This window comes from Lycorma delicatula, chromosome 8, assembly GCF_047948215.1.
Source record: "Lycorma delicatula isolate Av1 chromosome 8, ASM4794821v1, whole genome shotgun sequence".
NCBI classification, from domain to species: Eukaryota; Metazoa; Arthropoda; class Insecta; order Hemiptera; family Fulgoridae; genus Lycorma; species Lycorma delicatula.
The window spans coordinates 91,219,815-91,243,808 of NC_134462.1; the positions used below are offsets into that span (position 1 = coordinate 91,219,815).

The window sequence follows — 23,994 nt, forward strand, 5'->3', positions numbered from 1 at the left end:
GTTCATATATTTATTTATCGAGAAATTAAAAAAAATAATAAATTTCATTGTTACTCCATTTTAACTCTTTAAACTCGGAATTTCAAAAAATCCTTTCTTAATATACACCTGCACTGTAAGAAGAGCATGTACACAAATTTTTATCAATTTCTCTTCAGTAGTTTTTTGCTGGATGTTGATAAATCAGTGAGTCAGAACAAGTTGCTTTATAAGTATAATATTTCACCTTCGACTGCTGAGGAGAGAGAAGTATTAATTTTTTTGCTCCATTATTCACTGGTGTGCTGCTCTAGTTGGTGATGTGTGCCATTTTGTAAACTGTTGTTGTTGATGTACATCCATCAATGTGGTGTTGCTCAGTATATAAATTTTTTGGTGTTTTGGCCCCATTGGTGGTTGAATTATGAAAAACCAGAAATTGATTTTTAGATATTAATGTTTTATATATATATATATATATACCAGGCATATTCATAAAATAAGGACTGTTGGCTTATATTTAAATATTAGTGGGTCTGAACACAGTTTCATGCTATTTATGAAGCCACTGCAGTTGTTTTAATTGAGTAGTCGTTTGCCTGCCGGTGAATGCTGATCACAGTGTCCACGACAATCGTTTCTCCTGCCAGTTGTGAAGTGCGTGCTGTGATTCGATTTTTGTGTGCAAAAGGATCTTCAGATGCTGAAATTCATTGGGAATTGTGCTTAGTGTATGGACCTACAGTAATGAGTGAAGGAAAGTTTAGACAATGGTATTGAAATTTTAAAAATGGTAGCACAAATGTGCATGACAAGAGCAGAGTGGCAGGACCAGTATTCACTAACTGGCGATTGACGATTAGTGTTCTGGCTGATTAATTTCCTCATATTGGACACACCTCTATCTGCACGATTGTCACAGAAAAGCTCAGATATCGCAAATTGTGTGGTGTAAGGTGAGTACTGAACATGCCAACCGACCAACACAAAGAGCAAAGAATGTGCAGTGGACAAGCGTTTTTGGACTACTATCGACACAATGGAGATGATTTGTTTTCCCACATTATTAAGGGCGACGAGACATGGATATCGTACATCAGCACAGAATTGAAACAAATTCAATGCAGTGGTGCCATTCAAGTACCTCAGAATCAAAAACGTTTAATCAATCTTTGTACTAAAGTTAAAAAATGTTGGCTTCCATTTTTTGGGATGAAGGGTGTCATTTTGGTTGATTTCATGGAACATGGATCAACAATTTGGCTGACGTGTACTGCAAAACAACAGACTGAGATGTGCAATTCAAAATCAACGATGTGGGAAACTGTCGTCCGGTGTAATCCTCCTACATGACAATGCGCATCCTCACATCGCTGCCTTAACCAAGAAAAAGATTCAAGACTTTCATTGGGAACTTTTTGACCACCGTGCATATAGTCCCGACTTTATACTTAGCGACTATTTCCTCTTCTTGCATTTGAAAAAGTGGACGATGGTTTGAAAACTACAAGGAACTCAAAACTGCTGTTGTCAACTGGTTCAATTCCCAGGTGGCGAACTTCTATGCAGAAGGGTTAAAGAAACTATTACAGCGTTATGAAAAGTGCTTAGAACTGAATGACAATTATGTGGAAAAGTGAAGTAGATAGTAGTAAACTAAAACTGTACGTAAAAACCTTTTCTCACGAGTTCATTTTTTTTAATGACCAATCGGCTTTTACTTTATGAATATGCCTTGTATATATACACACACACTAGCATCCCTTGTCACAGCAGCACTCGTGCTTTATGGTTACTTGCATTTCCTGTTGTAGTCAATTTTTTTCTTATTTTATGTTTTTTAGTCAAGTAACCAGAGGCAGGTACAGCCAGTTGCATCGCACAGACAGTAATAGTGGCAGTGGCTGTGGGTGGTTATGTTGGTTGAGTTGTATACATAGCCTCTTTGAAGTTCTCCTTATTTTTCTGTGTGAATCTCATGGATTTCTTCTTCTGATTATAAGGTTATATAGTTTGTACAGGTGATATACGTTCAAAAGGATAGTCCAATGGACTTTCCTTAAACTGTTAAAACCTGTAATTATGAAATTTAAAGCAAAAACATAGTAAAAGAAAAGAATTAAATTTGAATCTCAATATCTGTTAAATTTTGTTTCTTTAACTTTGCTACACTTTTAGTAATAATTATTGACAATAATTTAAAATGGAGATACACATTATTTATATATTCTTTATTGTTAAATTTTTATTTTTGAAGTGAAATTTGTTTATTTGATAAATAAGGGTTCACTAACAGAACATGTAGTTATTTTTTAGTTTTTTGTCCAAAAGTCTGTAATAATTTGTTCAGTGTTTATTGGTTTTCTAATCTTCTGTAATGTGATTTGAGTTGTTTTACTTCTTGTCTTTTAATTTATATTTTTGTTACAAGTAGTATTATTTTAAATTCTGTATTGTGTGACGTATTTTATGATTCAAATGTTAATCATTCATTATTAATTGGTTTTATATGATAATATGGAGATAATGCATTTTTTTCTTCATGAAATGATTGTGTAGATTATGCCTAATTAATAATTTTTTATAACTAATTTAAAAATAACAATACAAAATGTGTTTCTTGTTTTAATAATTAATTATTAACCATTTGAAAAATGCATTTCTTATTTGTTTTAGATGGATTTGGAAGAACGTAAAGATCTGTTAGGAAGCAATGGGGATGATCCTCTTTGCATTAATGGACCAGAAACATATGATGCTATTGATTGGGCAAGTAAATCTATCACATGCTTAATCCATGTGTACAATATTTTCTTGGGTTGTGTGTTGTATAAGTTATCTCTCACAAGTCTGTTTTAATCATCATTGCATCACTCACTGGGAAATTTGGAGATGTATTGTTGTCAGCTATCCAGGATATCCTGTAGCAGGCAAACACCTAAAGAAGAAATAACATTTTACTTATTAAAGGATTTTTTATTTGTCATTGTACAATGATAGTGCATTCTTACAGATTTAATTTACTAACTAACATCTGTCTATGATTCTTTTTATAGAATCTAAACTATCATTGAGCAATGCTTTGTCCAGAAACCCTTATTCTGATTATTTGAAAGAGTCACAAATTATATTTCATATGCATATGTACATAGACATAATAAATATTTATGAGGGTCATTCAGTAATTAATGAGACAAATTAATGTAGAGAAAAACTATTTATTTAATGACAATGAAACTTACACTGCTTTTCAACATAGTCTACAGCAACATTTATAGATACTTGCCCACCATTCTGTGAACTTTCTGATTTCCACAGTGTAGAAGTCTTTGCTGTTTGAACCATTTTTGTTCTGCTTTTTTTACCACTTCGTTGTTGTTGAACTTCTTGCTATGTAAAAAGTCTTTGAGTGGGCTGAACAAATGAAAATTGGATGGGGCGAGGTCTGAGCTGTAAGGAGGATGTGGCAGCACCTCCCAACCCAACTTCTTGAGTGTTTCTTGTGGAATTTCTTGGAACCCATCCTGAACATGTTTTGTGATAATTCAGCAAGTCATGAATAATTGAGTGCATTGTTCCAACACTAATATTACAGAAACTAGCAATTTGGGAAATTTGGACTTGCCTGTCTTTGCAAATAAGGTCATTTATGTGATTTTCAGCATGGTAGTCGAAACTTCAACTGGTCTTCCAGAAGAATGGAGATCAGTTACAATTGTTTTGCCTGAATTAAACTGTTCCGCCCACTGCAGTTTAAAAACTTTTCATCATACTGGTTCAACATTCTTCAGTAAATTTTTTCCAGTTTCACCCCTTCTTATAGCTTATTACTGTATGTTGCTCTTCTGGAATACAGATTTCTAATAGAGCTGACATTCTGAAATCAACAAAAGAGTTATGTTTAGATTAATTATGATTGAATAGCTGATTAAATATGTTCCCAAGGTTGAGTATGACCCTTAAAAAATTTTATTGTCATTGAATGAATTATTTTTTTCTCTACATCAGTTTGTCTTGATAATTATTTAACGTCCCTCATAATAATGATGACATATCAGTGCTTGATTAAGATGCTTCAAACCAAAATAGTATGGTTTAATATTGTTGGAAGTAAAATCAGTATTGTTGTCTCATGAAAATTCGTCATAAAAGAAGATATAAAAAAGTTACACTATGAAAATACCATTATGAATTATGGGAGTACTGTTTTTGCAGATAGCAATGCTATGTCAACCTGTCATTAATGACATTTGCATACTTGAAGATTACAAGTTACAAGCCACTCGCACCAGACTTTGGCAGAAACATCATTTCTTTCAAAGAAAGCAGCTTTTCCTGGTGCTACTTACACTTCAGAAGCCACCCTTATGAAAGATCAGGATGATTAGTGTAAAGCAATAAATTAATTTATCCCTTTCTGTAGGAAATGATGTGTTTTGTATGTATGCTGTCTGCACTCTTTAGGGAAGAAAATAGATGATATAGTAATTGCAGTATGGTGGTAAAAATTTTACATAGGTATTAAAGGCAAAAGAAATTTAAAAAAGCTTTTTTAGGAATATATTCTACCTTCCAACAGATATGACAACTGTCTTATGGCAAATAAACTTTAAAAAAATAGAAAATATATTAATATCAAAATTTTTAATTTAAATTATACCTTTTTCCCAGTTGAAAAATTACAATATAAAATAATCACTAATATTAATATAATTAACTGTCAAGGTTTGAAGATTATATTCACTTTCAGAATTTTATTGTTAATTTTTTTTATAATTATAAAGAATTTGTAAATCAAATTATATGTTTTACTATTAGCAGAATTACTAAATAATGATGCATTCAGTTTTTATCCAACATGACTGAGATGAGTATGATTATTCTTGTTTATGCAAGTCAGATTTTATAAAATTTAAATTATTTTTAGTGTATAACTATAACAGGACTTGTTTAAAAAAGTAATAATACACCATGAAACCAGATACCAAGAAAGAAAAAATAAAACTGTAAAGTGAGTTATATCTAAATATTTATTAGAAATATTTGACCATCCTAGTTATTTGTATAAAAAAAATTATATATATTAGATTCAGCTTCTTTCTTTGAATGCTTGAATGTTTATTTTTTATTTTATTCTTAGTATGTTAAATTTCTAAATTTTTGCTACCTTTTTTCTTTTTTTTTCCAATGAGTTGGAGAAATACCATTTACATACCCCCCACAACTGGGGGAGTGTCAGACTTGCACGGATTTAGCCAGATGTTAAGTTCCTATGTATGCCTGCACCCTACCAACTAAAATTCCTATCTCATCGAACCTCCCCTTCCTTGGACCACTCCTGGAGAGCAGTAAATCTGGTAAAGGAGAGTGTCACATTGTGAGGCACCAAAATGCGGAGTGCCCTCTGCCTCATTGTACAGAGGCAATCAACACTACTCAGGGGGCCTTCTAAGCGCTCAGCCATGGGTCTATCCACCCTGGCACCCTCCAACATCTCATTTCCTGGCGGGACTCTTCATAAATATATAGCTTATTCATCACCTTCTTAACGTAGTTCTCAACCGCTTTCCATTCTTTAACTCCTTTTAGCGTTATGCTTTGTGTGTCCTCTGGACAAAACATGTCTTCAATCATTGGCAACATGTGAACAAGGAGTTCCACTGTGATACAATCATATTTGGGGGCTTTATTCCTAGCCAGGATACAAAGTAATTGGCGGACTTCCTCCTCAGTAATCTAATCTCAGAAGACTAATTCCCAGAGTGAAAACCTACACCCTCCCTTCGGAAACATCGATGATAAAAGGTTTCACCAACCTTAGTATTGTCTAGAAGCAGATCATTCATCAGAAGAGTGAAGACACGATCTTTGTCTATAACAACACCATCCCGAGTTGAGAGAGCCAACAGAAGAATGTCTTTTTTCTTCTTATGACCAAGAACTCTATAAACAACACCCTGTGAGCCCTTATTTCTCTGCTCTTGTACAAAAAGGTGCCAGGAATCACTGTTAGAAAACCTAACCTTGTGAAAATACTGGGTCCTTTTCAGATGATAGTTTGCAAGCAAGACTACTTGCTGATCAGGATCACCCTCACGCTGTGCAACTCTCTTGAGCGGCCCACAGTTTGCTTCATCACAGTCAAGTTTGCATCCACCATCCAGCTACTCTCTCTCGACACGTATCCCTGGGAATCGACTGTGGCTTCAACTACCGCAGAAGAAAAATTCTCTGCCAGGTCATCTAACGGGAGTTCATCCAGTCTTTGAGCAACAACTCGAAGCCTGGTCATAAGAATATTAGAAAACTTGGGCCAATCTGCCTGCCTGTACGGGAAGCATCCCTGCTGAACAGGGTCGTACCCCCTATAGACATCGCACAGCCTGCCTACCAAATCAAAAATTATTATTTGATCACTCGCGTAATCATCGACTACAGACCAGTTCTGAATCCTACCAGGGATATCCTTACCAGTGGTAACATTGATTTTGGTACCATGGAAGGCCCTCCGCTCTTCTTCAACTGCACCGATGGAAGTAGACAATTCACCGGCTACATTAAAAACATTGAATTGGTGCTGTGCGATGAAACCTTTGATCAATTCGCCACCATTGTCTGTGATCCCAATTTGCAAAAGAGGCGATTTGGCATTCGCATCAGCACCTATAAGAAGTTGGATTCCTACTGAAAGTACGAACCAACAACAACTAGTTCCAGACTATCCACAACAAGCTTGACAACAATGTGATGCATTGTTGCATTACATATACGGCAAGGAGGCTTGCCGTATAAAGATGCTATCTAAAGTCTTTCTGCACAGAACGGTAGATTTACTGTCGCCAATGAAAAACTTCTTCTAACCTGGGAAACCTACCAGATCACCCTTGACCACATAAGGGTGTTGTAGAAGAACAATATCAAGGCTTCGTTTTTCGATAACTTCACCTAACCCAACTTCGACTACATGGGCAACTACATGGAACTTCTGGTGGAGACCAGCACCTAATTCAAAAACTCTGTGATACCATGGGGCATCATGCTCCTCCATGGGGCATCGAGAGGGACATCCTCCTCCTCTGTGAGGGATTGCCTCGTCATGATCCTCTTCGTACTTTTCCTAGTCACCACATTTGGTCTGGGTGTAAGTCCTCTACCATTATGTCAGCAGGTGGTGGCCAAGCATGACCTCCATGTCCTCCTGTCTGGAAGTCATAGGCTCAAGAAGAACTACAGCTGTCTTCTTTGGCTCACCCTCCATAAGAATAGGAAAAATCTCCTTTATCTACTATGTAGAGTTTGTGCTCAATATGATAGTTATCAAACACCTGTATATAAATACACAGTAAGAACCAAACATCAAAAGAATTATTAATTATTTATACCAGAATGTTATCACTTACTGATAATGATAACCTAATACCGTACTGATAACCCGATAACAACCACCCCAGTTTGTAAACAACCGAATACAAATGCATCCACTAACCTGCACTAATACGTAACAGTGGCAGTTAGACAATAATGTACCTTATTGCCAATGGCAATACAGTTGCTTATATTAAAAAAAACTTAATAAAAAGTAAATCTGTCTTCCAAAAATCAATCTTCTTTAAAAACACTTCCAGATAAATTCCCCCGACCAATACGTAATGTCCAAATCAGATAATTAAATCATGGAACCAATAAACACAAGAAAAAGCACAGATCGCAACAAAAACACATCCATACTCACCAGATCCTCTAACTTGACAACTCTCTGTTACTTAGGATAACAGAATGTTTTTTCTTATTAATTTATGTAAACTAATAAAAGATATCCTGTTCATCAAAATTTATTTAAATAGAATTATTGTAAACAAAACAAACCCTACCAAAATTATAATAAATGCAATGTTTATAAAATCATTTGTAACTGATGTAATGTTATTCATATTGCAAGTAAAAAGAAATACATTTTTCAAAATCCGTTAACTGAGTTCATATACGCATTTAAAAATAATAAATATAAATTATTCAATATAACAAAACATTTAAAAACAAATAAAATATCAGTAATGTAAAAAATAATTTGAAAATTTTAAGATTTACTAGTAATGAATTGAAGTATATTGTAAAAAAGATTATGTACTTACAATTATAAATATGTTTTAAAAATAAAGGTAAATGAATCACCAAGTTAATATGAGAATGACAGTTAAATAAAGTTGGTAGCATTATTAAGTTGGTACCAACTTAAAATAGTATATTTGATATTGCCTTACTGTTCTAACCATGAGTAGAACAATCCTTGTTAATGACAATTGTTACAAAGATAGTCCTGTCCATTTTGATGTATTAGTGAAAATATTGATGTAAAGTACTATGATTTGTAGTTAAAAAATATTTTTAAATCTCGATATAAGTCTAATGATTTTATTCTTGTTGAAAAATACATTTGGTTAAGAGAACCTAATTTTCCATTTTTTAATTTGGTGGTTCATTGATCTAAACTTATTCTTGAACAAAATTCAGTCCCAAAAAATAACTTTTCATTAATTTATTATGTAAATTTTTCTATAGGTTGCAGTAAAAACTGAAGTTCCTGATGATATTGAAGTATCACGAGTGACTATTACTGAGATACCACTGAAAACTGATGAACCAAAAATGTTTTCCTCACTACCAATATCATCAAGTCCAGTTTCATTACGATTATCTCCTTTACTGAAGGTAAATGATTCAGTAAAGGAGCAAAGTAATTTAGAAAAAAAAGACAATTCTACTGTCAGTGTAGATGATAGTAGTAAGATTCTAAATAGTGATAATAATGATGGTGATAACTGTCTTTGGAATGATAGTCCTGATCATAGAATTGATGATAGTGATAAAGAAGCTGATGATTTTAAAATGCCACCGAAGGAGAAACCTATTAAACGAAAATGTAGACCTCACAACTGTGATATATGTGGTAAAAAATTATCATCGAAGGGTAGTTTAAGAATTCATAAAAAGAAAAAGCATCAAATTAAAATGACATTTAATTGTGAATTATGCTCATTAAGTTTTGAATTACAACGTGATTTAATTAAACACCGTAATGAAGCACATAGAGATAAAGACGGTAGATTTATGTGCCAAGATTGTAATAAAATTTGTAATGATTATCGTGTATTATTAGCTCATATTAAAAGTCATTATGAAGAAGGTGAAATTTTACGTAATTTAAATGGTAATTGTAGTACTAATGCTGGAAATGTCGGATTTAAGTGCGAGGAATGTCATAAAATGTTTAAAAGTGAAGCTGCACTGGAAGTTCATAGAACATCAATACATAATAGTGATGGGGAAATATTAAAAGCACCAAAAAAGAAATTTATTTGTCCAACATGTGGTAAAAGGTTTGCTTTTAGTTGTTTATTAAGAGATCATGTTAATTTGCATACGGGTACCAAACCTTACTTATGTCAGATATGTGGCCGTTCATTCGCACAAAAAGCTTCTCTGAAACAACATGCTAGAACTCATAATCCTGTCAGGCCGTTTGAGTGCAATGTTTGTCCTCAGGGATTCTTTGGTAAGGGTGATCTTAAGAAACACATGCGTAAGCACACAGGAGAACGGCCATATGTTTGTGAGATGTGTGGTGACGGTTTCTCACAGAGCAGCCATCTTGGTGTCCACAGGCGATCGCATACCGGTGAAAGACCTTTTAAGTGTGACATTTGTTCACGTGGTTTCACTAAGAAGGGTGATGTTGTGAGACACCGACGCATACACACAGGCGAGTTACCATATCTGTGCCAAGTCTGTGGCAAAGCTTTTAGGCAATCCACACAGTGTGCTAATCATATTAAAGATCATCATCCTGATGCTGTTGTCGGAGTATCAAAAAATCCAGCCCCTGTCGCTCAATGGACATTTTAGTTAATAGAACTTGTTTGTACAGTTTGTAAACAGTGAGGTTTACTTACTGTAAAGTAAACCTCTTGGAAGAGGTTTGGCAGATAAATCTTGTGTCTATGGAGAAATCATTCTGTAAAAACTGATACAATGTTGGACTGCATTGGTCAAGGGATGCTAGAAAACCTGGCTTATCTCAAATATTTCCATAGCTTGAATAATTAAAAAGCTGGAATTTAATTGATTTATTCTCAAGATCTGTGAATTATTTTTTAGAAAATATAAGCAAAAGTTATTTTTCTGTACAATCCTCAAAGGGATTAAATTGAATAGGAGCTGAAAAGAGCTACTTTATAGGTACATATCTTCCTTAGAGAATAAGGAAGGATATTTTTCAGTCATCCCTAATGCTTAAAAAAAGATTCAAAAGATATTTTTTTTTTTTTCTAAAGTCAGTACTTATAAGATCCATATTCCTCTGTACCAATATATTTTATTTTTATAATCAAAAACCAACTTAAACAACCCAAGTACAGAATTACACAGTAAATGAAATGACACTTACCTTTCTTCTTTTTTTTTTATTCCAAAAGCATTATATATATATATATATATATATATATATATATAAATATATATATATATATAAAAACAAGAGAGTATATTCACCTACTTAGTCATGAGTAAATCTCCATCCACTAATCAGACATTTTCCTGATTAATGCCAAGGGAGTCTTCTGGAAAAGTTAGTAGAAATCATTTTACTTCTATATGGGAAAAAATATGTTGTTCAAAAAAATGTGGTGTCAGAAGATCTGGAAACTAGAAATGTAACAGATATGTTTCCGTTAGGAATTAAACTATCAGTAAAAAGTGATTTTTCCCACGTAGTCCTCAGGGGATAACAGGAGGAGCAAAACCAGTGATTCTTATACGAGTTGAGATGCAGCACTGAAAATTACTAGGAAATATATGTAGCCCAACTAAAGTTGAAGTAAATAATATTTACTTGTAATTTTATTTATCCATTTAAAATTTGAGGATTTTTCTTTAAAGCAATCTCTGAAATAGATAATTGGGATTAATGATAGATTTACTAAAATCTGTATACCTGCTGTTGTGATAGAAATTTGAAATTCTGCTCACATGGCATTAACAACATTCTATCACATTTCAGTTTCTCCTTCAGCATGTTGATTTTTAATTGAATTTACCAGTATGGTAAAAATCCCTTTTGCCCTGTGTTGGTGAATTCTGTACAGCAGTACAAATTTTTAGGCTTGTATACATGGGTCTATTGCTGAACCATCTGTCTTCATAACAGTTAAATCACACAAGTTTCCTGCTTCCCTTAGGGTCAATAGAATAATTTTCTACATATCTTCATAAACCAGTACTGCATTCAAACATTGCCATTATTAATTTTAAAAGAATATTTTACCTGCTGTAATTATGGTATAAACAGAAAAAAAATGCTGTTGTATAGCACATTCATTGATATTCTTTACAAAACAATATTGAGGTTTCATGATTTTACTTCCATTGTAATTGTGAATAAAAACAATATAAATTGTTGCAATTATTTCAAATTGATAAGATGTAAAATGACAGAATAAAAAAATAATATTTTTTAGATAAGTTGAAATGTTATGTGTACAAAAGTTTTAAAGATGTGACTAAGCATCTTAGATTAAAATTTTTTTTTAAAATAGAAGAAAATGAAAAAGCTGTCATTCATAAGAAAATCGGTCATTCATAAACTAAAGTATCTATTTACAAATTATCATAAGTACACATTATGATAGATTTCAGAAATGTTTAAATATTTCATGGATTTGTTTATATATCAAATATTTGTTTTTTTATTAAGTAAATTTTGATTTTTCATTAACTTTATTAAATGATTAACATAATATGATTAACAATGTGTGTTTATAGTCGCATGAGTTTGCCAAAATAATTGCATGGGCAGTTGTGGTACATTATTATTTGTGTTCACAGTATATGACTAAGTATGTTGAAATCATTCTCGTCTTCTTCACACTACTGGTTCTGATCTATTAAGTTAACATGTTAAAAAATTGAGCAGTGCCATTATAGGTCCCAGAGTCTGTTCTGCACTATACTGTCATGGTTCAGGGCGTGTGGATCCGTATGTGTTATCTGTATCTAACGATATATTTAATGTACATTCCACATTACAGGTGAATTCCATAGCGCCTAGTCTCTTTCATAGCAGAATTCTTTCTGCTCTGAAAGTAATTTTAACAATATTAGGGTAACTTTGGATAGATACTCAAAATATGTTTCAAGGGATTCTATTTAACACATCTTTAAATGGATAAAAGGATTTATGTTTTAAAAGTGCTGTAAAGATTTAAATCAGCAATGATGTACTGCTTAAGTACTAATCTACATAAAGGGCAAAGTGTCTCACTTTCTGTTATTAATTTTCCATTTCCTGAATTGTTAGAAAAGTGAAATTTTATATAAGCTATTTTTAAAAATGTTTTTAGTGAGAAAGGAGTCTGGTACTTTTTGGCTAATCAATTTATGAATCTGAATTAAGAGTTATATAGAATATTGTGTGTAACAAATTACAGATCTATGCTACTAGGGATCTAGAGGGACAGGAAAAGTGTTAAAGCCAGTTAACAATTTACTAATCTTTGCTTGTTTTTGTATAGGTTTGTAAAATTATATGTTAATGGAATGTGGTGAACTGTTCCTTGATTTTGAAGTCATTGATTCATACTTATGATTAAGAAATAATTCAATGAATCAATTATAACATTGATATATATGTATAATCTCCTATATGTACATGTTTACTCTATGAATGCTAAATTGAACTAACATTAAACAATATAAGATATTATTAATTTTATTATTAATAAGTAAAATAAATGTCAGCTGGTGACAATTGTAACTTCATATATTACGGAGTAAGAAGGCAGTTCATTTAATTAATAAAGAAGAAATGATTTGAATCTGAACATACTGTCCGCAAAAAATCATGTTATGATTTTTTATTATCTGTAATGTTACAATAATAACATGAAAATAAGTGATTTATAGTCTCAATAATATGATTGTAATTGAATGTATTCCATAAAAAGTCAATTAATAAAAGTAATATATAGTGCTGTATAGATTATGCCATAGTTCAGAACAATGAATAAAGTTAAAAGTACATATTTAAAAAATGTTTATGGAAACAATAATGCTTGCTTCAAACTGCATACATAAATCAGGAAGTCCTCATACAATTGTAATGAATAATACTTGTAATATTTATGTATACATTGTATGTATGTACAAGATGCAAGGTGCATGTATGTAGTATAGTAAATATTCATATAGACTGTCCTAGAGTGTAACATGATTAACACACTAGTTATAAACAATAATATGAAATACAATGATGATACGAAATACAAAGTAAATGAAATTGTAATAATAAAATATGCAAATAATAAACTCAGTCATTAGAGTATGGTAATAAACAATTTATGCACAAGTCTTAGACCTCTGCCCGTCATGACGAATCATAATTGTACGAGATTGAATGGATTTGTTTGCGGTAGTGATAGTACATCATTAGAACCGATGTAGTTCTGTTCTTCGTTTGAATGTTTTGATCAGTATTATTGTTTGTACCTTTAATGCCATTTTGATGATTAGGATTTTGTTTTGTGAATAAGGTAATGCATTTAAATTTATATTAATGTTAAGAAAAGAGTTTTCCCTTTTCAGATACTGCAAATGTTTATGCTTCGTTTGAGTTATATTATCAAGAGATAACTTATGTGATCTATTTTTATAAATAATGTCACCTTGTTACGACAGTTATGATTATCATTTATATTTGAATGATCTTGTTTATTCTTAGAATATTGTGAATATTGTTTTATTATTATTGTAAAATTTTTTGATCAATACACTGTAGGTTGTGATTTCTCAGTAAAAACTGTTTTTCAAAGTTCAACCTTTGTTGTCTCATCTGGATTTGTTGATGCCCAGAATAGCATGAATTATGTTCTTTTAACTTTCCTTCGATTATGTTTTTCTTCATTACATTACCAACACGATATGAATGAATGAATTCTACCAGATTTTCTCTTACTGATTTTTGGATTAAACAATAAGTATTAATTTAAGAGTTATTACTTTCTAATTTAGAATCATTAAATTTATCCATATGAATGATGAGTGTATTGTATTTCTTAGCACAAATCTTACATTGATTTTTTGAATAACAATGATTAGTGGAATGGCCTTTACACAGACAATTAGAACAATTATTATTTTTCAAATAGGTTTTATGATCATCAATGGACAAGTTTAAAAATTCCTTACTCTGGTATAAATAATGTTTTGAGTTACAGAATGAGCATTGATTATAGTTAAATTTAGCATAATATCTAACAGTATGTTTATTATGATGCAAATTAAAGCGTTTGGTTGTATTTTTACAACGATCTTTGGTTTTGTTTTCTGTATTTATTTGCTTGTTTGAAGTGAATGAGTTAAAATTTTCTAAAAGTTGTTTGGAATTAAGAAAATATAAAAGTACTTATGGATGGAAAACCTTTCATTTGATAATTTCTCATTCCGTAATCTTAAAGTGTTATAGTTCAATTTGAATGTTAGAAATTGGTGGACCAATTCATATGACTTGACAGGAAGATGCATTAATTCGAGCAAATTGTCATGAGGAAATCTCATTAATAAATTTTGATAAATTATCTATCGATTCTCTTTTTATAGAATCTAACCTTATGATGAAATTAACATTATGAGATGCAGTTAAATATTTGTTGTATCATCTAGCAATTCTAGAGCTATAACATAATTTTTGTTTGTTATTGGGAGATCTTTAATAAGAGCTAAGGCTTCATTTTTTAAAGAAAAATGTAAATAATAATATTTGGATTAGATAAGTCATCTCTGCTATGTACTAAATCAATAAATTATTAAAATAATACGGCCATTCTAACACTTTATCTTCAAATATAGTAAATTTATAGGCTGTAATTGTGTTTGTTTAATTGAACTAACTTCTTGACTAGATTTCTTCTGGCTGTTAATTAAATGTTGCCATTTACATTCTTTATTACACAAATCTTCGACTAATATAAGATTTGAATCTAAAGCCTCATCATTAAATTCTAATTCAATTTGTGATTGAATAATGTCATAACTCCGCAATTCAGTAAGATTTCTAATTTTGATTTATAAAATATGAATATCACCTAATTAGGGATCATATTTATGAATGAATGTTTCAATTCTGGTTATGGCAGCCTGTATTAGCCCTCTTTGTATAATGAATTGTTCCCTTTCCATGTTAATAGTAATGTAAAATATGCACAGTAAATTGAAAATATTACGATAATATAGAATTAGCTGTTGTGATCCTTGGTCATATGAAGTTGTCAATGAGGAAGGATTCTTGCAATTTTATGTAGTATACATGGTCGGAGGACCAAAATATATGGTGAACTGTTCCTTGATTTTGAAGTCACAGATTCATACTTATGTTTATGAAATAATTCAATGAATTGCTGGCTTATGTTTAACACCTTTTCTATTGTAATGAATATAACATTGATAAATATGTATAATCTCCTATATGTACATGTTTACCCTATGAATAATAAATTGAACTAACATTAAACAATATAACAGATTAATAATAAGTAAAATAAATGTCAGCTGGTGACTGAATTGTAACAGTTTCATATATTACAGAGTAAGAAGAAGGCAGTTCATTTAATTAATAAAAGAGAAATGATTTGAATCTAACTATATCAAATCTATATTCAAAAATTATATGTAAAATAAATATATTTACTGTAGTCCTGCTCTATTGCAATTTAATTATGTTTTATGGAAGATTTTTTAGTTTATCCCATTTTCAAACAACTAACTTGCTTGTAACAGTCTTAAGTTGACTATTTTTTTGGCTTTATATCACCATGTAAGCTTGACGCTTGTGCGTGGGATATGGAAATAGAATTTTGTAACATGTGAAAAACACCATGCCTGACTGGGATTCAAACCCGGGACCTGCAGACAAAAGGCTGAGATGCTACCACTCCACCACGGAGATTGGCAAAATTAAATTCAAAATTGAGGAATTTGAACTTTTATCACTAGTAAAAAAATTGTTTGCAGGAATACCATAGCACTGAGTGCTATGTTTGTGGAACCATCACTCAATGCTAAATCATTTTTGTGCATTGGCCTATTTTGTTGCTTATCTAATTTTATACTAGAAAAATTCATCCATATTTTATTATAACTACACAGTCAAGAAGAATGTGAGGTACTAAAACGTACCTCAGAGCACTGAAGACATAATGTATGAAAGAATACTAATAAAATATTGAATTATCTGCTTTAATTTTGGAAACAAACATCCTGTAAATGTAAAAACTTATTCTTTTTCATAGTAAAACTCAATAACAAAAACTGTACTGGAATAACTATGAGTACTATAAATTGTAATTTTGTTACTAATTTATTCATTCATTGTTCTTCACAACACCTTGTTTTACACTTTATTTAATAATCTTAAAAAAGCAATCATTACAATATGTCTTAAGGCAAGCAGTTTTCACACATTTACAATGGCTCTGAGCCATTGTCTTCCTTTACGTGCTGATATTTTCAAGTAACAATGTATGCAGCCTTTTCTTGTTTTTGTTGCTGTTAAGAAATTCTTCGTATGGCAAGGTGATTCAGTTGCAATTTTACGAGTTTAGTTATTAAATGTTGTCTATTATATTTTGACATTTTTGTATATAAAAGTGCATTTACTACAGATGTGTTTAGTAAAATTTCAGTTGCAATCTTATAGTACAACTTGGCCTTTCATGGAGGACTGCTTTAAGATGACATCTGATCTGATAAGTCAATAACTCCTTTTAGTTATATTGTAAAACCATTTCTGGTTTTCTTACAACCTTATCCCTTATCTGTAAATTTGGTAAAACTGCACATGCTCAGCATCAGGACATCACACTTGTCTTTCCATTTAATTAAATGGAGAAAGTAATACTGGTGAACTTGTGACAAGTACACCAGTATTACTTTTACAGACGATCCACTTCTTTTTTTAACTTTGTCTGTTTTACAATTGCTGGATTTAATTTTTGATTTGTCCTTAGTGATCCTGTAATATTGTTATTTTTTGACAAAAGTGTATGTATGAAATTTCTCATTTCATTCATAACAGTGGGCACCCACTTACAAATTTTAGCATTTTTTCTTTATAGTTGTAGTTGTGGGGTACTATATTATTTGTAGACCTACTGACATCTTTACACGTTTACTGCTGTTTTCTATAATCCTGCTATTTACATTCTCAATTGTTTCCATTGTTAAATTGTTTCCATACTATTTACATTTTGTCTATCTTGAACTGCATTATTAATAATTACATTAACGTTATGTACATACTGATCAGGTCTATTTTCATTTTTGATATTTTCATGTCATCAATAATATTCACATCACGGTTTTCCTCATTAACTGGATTATTTACAACTGCATTTATATTATCTACATGCTGATTGATATTGCCAATACATACCTCGTTTTCGATAATACCAATGTCACTTTCATCTGAATTTTGTGGTAACCACTGTGAATTCTGGCCAGAATCATAATCAAATAAATCATGTTTACCTGCCTACCTCATCATCCAATACGTCACAGACATCAGCGCTGCAATTTGAATCTATTTCATCATCTACTCCTGTAGAACTTATAATACCAAACTCATAATGCCATTGATACAAACCCATTGTTATAATAGGCTCTATCAAACTACTAAAGACATTTATATAGTTATAATATTATTATTTATTACAGGATTATACATATAAACAACACATTACAACACAACTTAGTATAAAAGGTGTTGATGTTTCATCAAGAAGATCAGGTTCACAGACTTCATTTATAATACAAAAGACTGACTTATGCAGAATAAAGATAGATACATTGAAATATGTTGGACAGTTTATTTTAATAATGTAATAATTATTGCTTTTAATAATAAAATCTTTTTCTGTCAAAAAACCAGCAGATTTTAAATATTTATAACTATTAAAGAAAAATGGATTTCTTTGTGCTAAAACTACCAACAGACTATGGACATTTCTGCAATTAACTGAGTATGAAAAAGCAGCACTATCGGGGTGTATATATGTCTCACCTGACATTTAACAGAACAACCCCTAAGATACGAATCCGAACCTCATAGCAGTTGTGATCACACCATGCAAAATCATCATTATAGCACTTACTTGTTAACTCATGACATCGCTTTTAGATTTATATCATACCATAAAAAACACAGAGTAATTTAAATCGAAAGTAGATGGTAAACTTATATAGGAAAGATTTCACTTATGTTAAAATTAGTTAATAAGCAACTAGCTAAGTTTCAAAAGTACCTGTATATACCGATATTAACAAAGGTAAGGGTAAACCCCTTATGTCTTGCAAAGTCATAATTTATGTACATGTTCATATTTGGATTGTTCAGATCTGCATTGATTACTGATAGCTTTCTTATTTTTTTTTTTTTTTTTGTGAAGTCTGGAAGTATATATTTTTGGGATTAGAATAAAAAATGTGCTTAAAGAGCAGATGTCTAACTTAAGCACCTTCTGAAACTAAAACAGAGATTTAGTAGTAGAGTAGAAGTATTAGAAACATTATGACCTTAGTGTCGTCAGGTTATTGAAATTCTAGTGTTTTCTTTAGTAAAAATTATTTATTGAATTTTATTTTGAGTGGATTTACTTCATTTATCTTTGAACACTCGGTGCAGGACTCCAGTGACCATTTTTAATAATTTTTTTCTTATTAAATAAGCTGTAATAGCTTGTGAGATTGGTAAATAAAATTTATTTCACAGGGCATACATGACTATTCAAATATGCTGAGTATAACCCAGTTACTCATGCAGTTTGCGCACACACTCATATATGCTGGGTTATGAAATTATGGATTATTATAATGATGTTACTTTTTCTTTTGATTTTACAGAACAAATTTATGTGTTGGTAGGGTGTTGAATTATGCTCTGTAGAATGTTTTGACATATTTCACTTATAAAGAATGTTTAATATTGTCTAAATTGTTTATGCTGCTGGCTTTGTACAGATTCTGTTCACTGCATTGTTAAAAGTAACGTTTGGTACTCTTTTATATTATTTTGTGTTTTTAAAATTTTTTCATTTCTGTGTTATAACTTTTTAGTTTTATACTTTTACACTTATATTCATGTATTTATTTCTTATTTTATTATCATTTCAGTATTAAATTTATTTAATCAAGTAATCTATGGATGAAGCCATTACTTGATGAAAATCATCATAAAAAAAATGTTATTTGATTTTCACCAAAAAATAAGATTTAAAAAAATCATAGTGGTTGATTTGGTACACAGTACTTTCCTCAAGTGTTACAAACTAAAAACTAAAGCTGAAAGTTCATACTTCTATTATGAAAAAGGTGAATACAAAACCAAAAGATATAATATACATAAAGATAACGAGCAATAATAGGGAGTGACATATGCAACAGTAATATGTAAACATATTTTTTGTGAAAATCAAATAACATATTTTTCTTTTGTTGTATTTATTTATGTTTTTTTTTTTTTTAATTATATTATATAGATATAACAAATAAGTAATATAATGTTGTTGTTTTATAACAAATAAGTAATATAATGTTGTTGTTTTATTGTATGAAATAACTAAAAAGAAGGTATCTTCATATTGTTATTATTGATTTTTAGTGGAGGCCATTTTTTAATCCTTGAATTGAGTTAAAGCTGCAGAATTTTGCTTTTTTAAAGAATTAACACCTCTACTTATGAAAGTGGCTGATTATTTTCTAGTAACAGACAGGTCATATCAGAATGAAACCATGAGAACATAGTTAAACAAAAATTAATTATGTGATTTTTAATTGTGCTAGAAAGATTTCTTTTGCACACTGACTTAGCATTTATGAATTAAGTTATTTTTTATTGTTACTATTTTAAATTAAGTAAGACCAATTTAAGACATTTGGATCTTTTTAATAACTGCTAAGAGTTTCTATTAAGTTTGTGTGTTAAATTATTATGTTTTGTATACTCATGTTAAGTTTGTTATTTTTTTTTTTAATTATAAAAACATAAGTAAATATGACCTCATAATAAATAAAATATCTAAATAAATTTGATTTTACATTCTTATCTCTCTTACAGTTGTATGTTACATATGATTAAAAACTGACTTAATTATTTTCATAAAATTATTGTTTATTTATTACAATATGTTTTTATATCTTATGACAAACTCAACATGTGTAAAAGTCAACAATTCATCAAAATTTGCAAGGTGGACCCAAAAAATTAAGAAAATTTCATAGCCCTTTTTCATTAAGCAGGTACCACTTTTTTCTTTTTCTTTTTTCAGAAAGTAACCAAATAACCCAATATTTTTTTGTTTTTTAATTACCAAATTAACCTCCAAAACATACACTTTTTTTGCTTGATTATACCTTATAAGCTTGAAGCTTGTGGATGGGATATGGAAGTGGAATTTTGTAACATATGAAAAATGGCCTGACCGGGATTCAAACCCAGGACTTCCAGATAAAAGACTGAGATGCTTCCACTCTGCAACGGAGATTGGTAACTTTTTATTAAACAGCCCAATAACCCTTTTTTTTAGATATGTAATAAAAACAGTTTTAAAAATAATTAATATATTTATTACAAATAAATAATACATAAACACACTGTACTTATTCACATGTCTTGACTAACATCTAAAGCTAAATCTAAATTAATTTCACTAATATTTCCTTTATTATTTTCTTGCCACAAAAATTCACACAAATATGAATCCTACAATTCATGTCTATTACCACATTCTTTTCTTATTGAGATTTTTAGCTTGCACCATAAACTTTCAGTACTTCAGGTATGTGCACCTGCTTTTGGATCAATGAAGTTTTCACTGTGATTTACTGCATCATGTTTGTATTTTATACCTTTTAAATCTAATATACAGTCATATGCTTTCCATAAATCCGATATGATTCTAGTACTTGGTTCGATACATGCTACAGTTGTAGAAATTGTCTCCTTTGTTCTATCAGGAACAGCATTTATGAAACATTCTTTTGTTTCATGACAAATTCCTTCAGAAACCCCCTGATGTAATAATATTCGTCCTCTATTATATTTTCTTTTAGAAAACAGACTCATCAATCCCTACAATTGTTTTAGGTCCACCTATTTTTGTCTTATTTTGACAAGGCAAATATTTCTCATAAATAAATTTTGTAATAGTTTCAGACTGCATGTTCAATTCTTTTTTTATTTTCGGTAATAAATATAATAATAATAATAATTTATTTTTAATGTTATTTGGTTACTGTTATGTAAATGTAAAAATATGCATTTTTATTGTTATTTTTGAAGAGAAAAAAAGAAAAAAGTTGAACCTGCTTATCAAAAAATTCCAATTCACTTCCATCATTTATTAATAAAAAACGCATATTAAAAACAAAATCACCAAATTAGATTTACTATTTTGATTTTTTTACTTATGTGGGTGATGTAATTGTTATGATGGTGATGTTTTGTCAGAGTCAAAAGATAATGGTCTATAACTTCAAATGTTATGAATGAAGACATGAGTTGCAAGTTTATTGATGAAAATGACATAGCAATGATGAAGAATTTGTTGTGTGCCATACATAAATCTACTACAGCTTTATTTCATCAGTTATAAATGTAATTTTACATGGACAAACAAAGTTACTGATTTTTTTTTCACTCTAGAAATTTGTTTTATTAATTATTTTTATGCTGATATAGAATAAATTAATAGCACTATAAATGATTAGTATACTATTATATTCTACTATAATAATTTTTTAGGCAATAAATAGTTTACTGCATGTAATATTAAAAATTAAGCTTAAAATTACCTGAGCATTAAAAGCCAAGCAACCGAGTGGTATTTCGGTTGAAATGAAACAATACATTTTCCTCTAATTTCTTATCATTTGTTAAACTTATTAATTACACTCCATTTTTAATTTATAAACTTTATTATGGTTAGGTATAACTTAGAGTAATTTAAAAATATTAAGACTGCTTCATATGCATTGTAACTTCATATGTATCAACATTAATTTAAAATTCTGATGCATGATTTTTTAATATATTATTGTTTTGAAAGTTCAGCATGATATTTTTTTCAAGTTACATAAAAATCATTCTTGTTGATCCTCATTTTTATGCAAATTATTCTATTTTTTATGGTGTACTTGAATGTTTATAAAAGGAAGGTAAGTTTTATTATGTAATTTAATTTAAGATGATTAAATTCAGCACTTTTTGTTCTTTGATTTGATCATCTGCTGATCATAGAATCTATTGCATCTTATGAGAATTTGCATTTTGTCATTTTCTGAAGAACAAACTGGCTACAACTTAAAATTCAAAATGAGGTGATTGAATACAATAATGAAAATAAGTGTTCAATATATATTACATATTAATTAATAATATTAAATATGTGTTTGTAATAAAATGGATAACTTTGACTCTATATGGAAAATTGATTTAATTAGAGAACTGAACAAAAATATAAAACATTTGAATATTTTGTATCAAAATATCCAATTTTTAACAGTAAAGAAGATGCATTGAAATGCAACAGAAAGTGCCACACTGCATAAGGAATGGTACCAAAAGCAATTTAATAAATTTAGCCGATGTTTGTTTTTTTTTCAGTTTTTAAACAGAAAATTTGAAAAAATTGTCCATTTAAATTTATTTATTGTTTGTTTAATACTTGCTGGGTATTTTGTAATATAAACATATTCATATAATTTATTTCCAAAAAATTTATATCAGATATAAAAAGAGCATTTCAGTGTATACTTTTGTGGTATAGAAATATAATTTTAATGAATTTTCGCTAAGAGTAAAGAATTAAATCATCTAAAAAATATTTATTTGACTTTTCTGTACTCACATCTATATTTAGCACTGCAGTATATTAGATACTATGATTGTTAGAACATTAAACCAAGTGATTAATATAGAAATATGATTATTGATTACAAGAGAGTTTTTAACATAGTCACAACAAAAAGCAACTATTATATTTTAATTGCATTTATTTAGCAGTTATTTATAACGAGGTATGTTTGTTATTACATTTGGGTAATCTTGATGAAGAAAATCTACAACTATTTAGCTTTGTCAAAAAGAAATGCATTTTATTTTTTCTATTTTAACATGAATTTATAATTAAATTAAATTTTAATGGATAAAATTTTTAGGCTTTATAATGTTTATTGGTAGGAATTTATGAAAGTGTATTTAAACTTTAATTAAAAAAAAATTGCATTTATAGTAATAAATAATATATAAAATAAATAAATACTAAATAATCGAAACTGGCATATTGATAAATAAAATAAATACATTTGATAAAAAATTTATGACTTTCAAAAAACTATTAAAGAAAGTCCAAAAAAAATCTCATTTAAAAAAATAGTTAACATAAAATGTGGATATTTCTCGAGTATGCAAGAGCAAGACAGGAGGCAGTCATAATCATGTGGTGGAGTGTTAAAAAGCTGCAAAATAGGTGATTTAATAAAATAAATCATCAAATGAGAGAAGACAAATTAAAAATGTATAACTTAAAGAGGGTATAACCTTACGTAAAATTGTAGTGAATCAATGGTGATAAGAGTAGCTCTATATTACAAGATTATAAAAAAAATATATAAACTTGTAAGAAAATGCTGCAAATAGTTTAACTGATGATGGCAAAAACATAGCATTATTTAATAATAATCTAATTTAAATAGCAATAATTAAAATTTTATTTTACACCCAAACTGTAGTAGTAGCTCTCAATATTTACTGTCAATACAGTTGCTAATGTGAACTCAAAGTTTGTGATCATCCTTCATTCTTGTTAAATTGTAATATTGAGCTGATTAATTAATCTGGATGGTATAGTTTTGATATAACAATATAAAAGTAATCATGTAGAGAATATCTTGAAAATGTTAAAGCCAAAAATG

At 29.8% G+C, this 23,994-nt stretch overlaps 1 protein-coding gene across 1 annotated transcript in view; it reads left to right on the plus strand.

The window, feature by feature from the left end:
- The window catches only part of LOC142329496 (uncharacterized), a 73,921-nt gene that overhangs the window by 5,108 nt on the left and 44,819 nt on the right, over nucleotides 1-23,994 (plus strand). Inside the window, exons 3-6 of the mRNA XM_075374169.1 lie at nucleotides 2,656-2,748; nucleotides 8,539-9,881; nucleotides 11,948-12,062; nucleotides 17,740-17,903. Coding sequence (XP_075230284.1) covers nucleotides 2,656-2,748; nucleotides 8,539-9,881; nucleotides 11,948-12,062; nucleotides 17,740-17,903 — 1,715 coding nt within the window. The remainder of the gene's footprint in view (nucleotides 1-2,655; nucleotides 2,749-8,538; nucleotides 9,882-11,947; nucleotides 12,063-17,739; nucleotides 17,904-23,994) is intronic.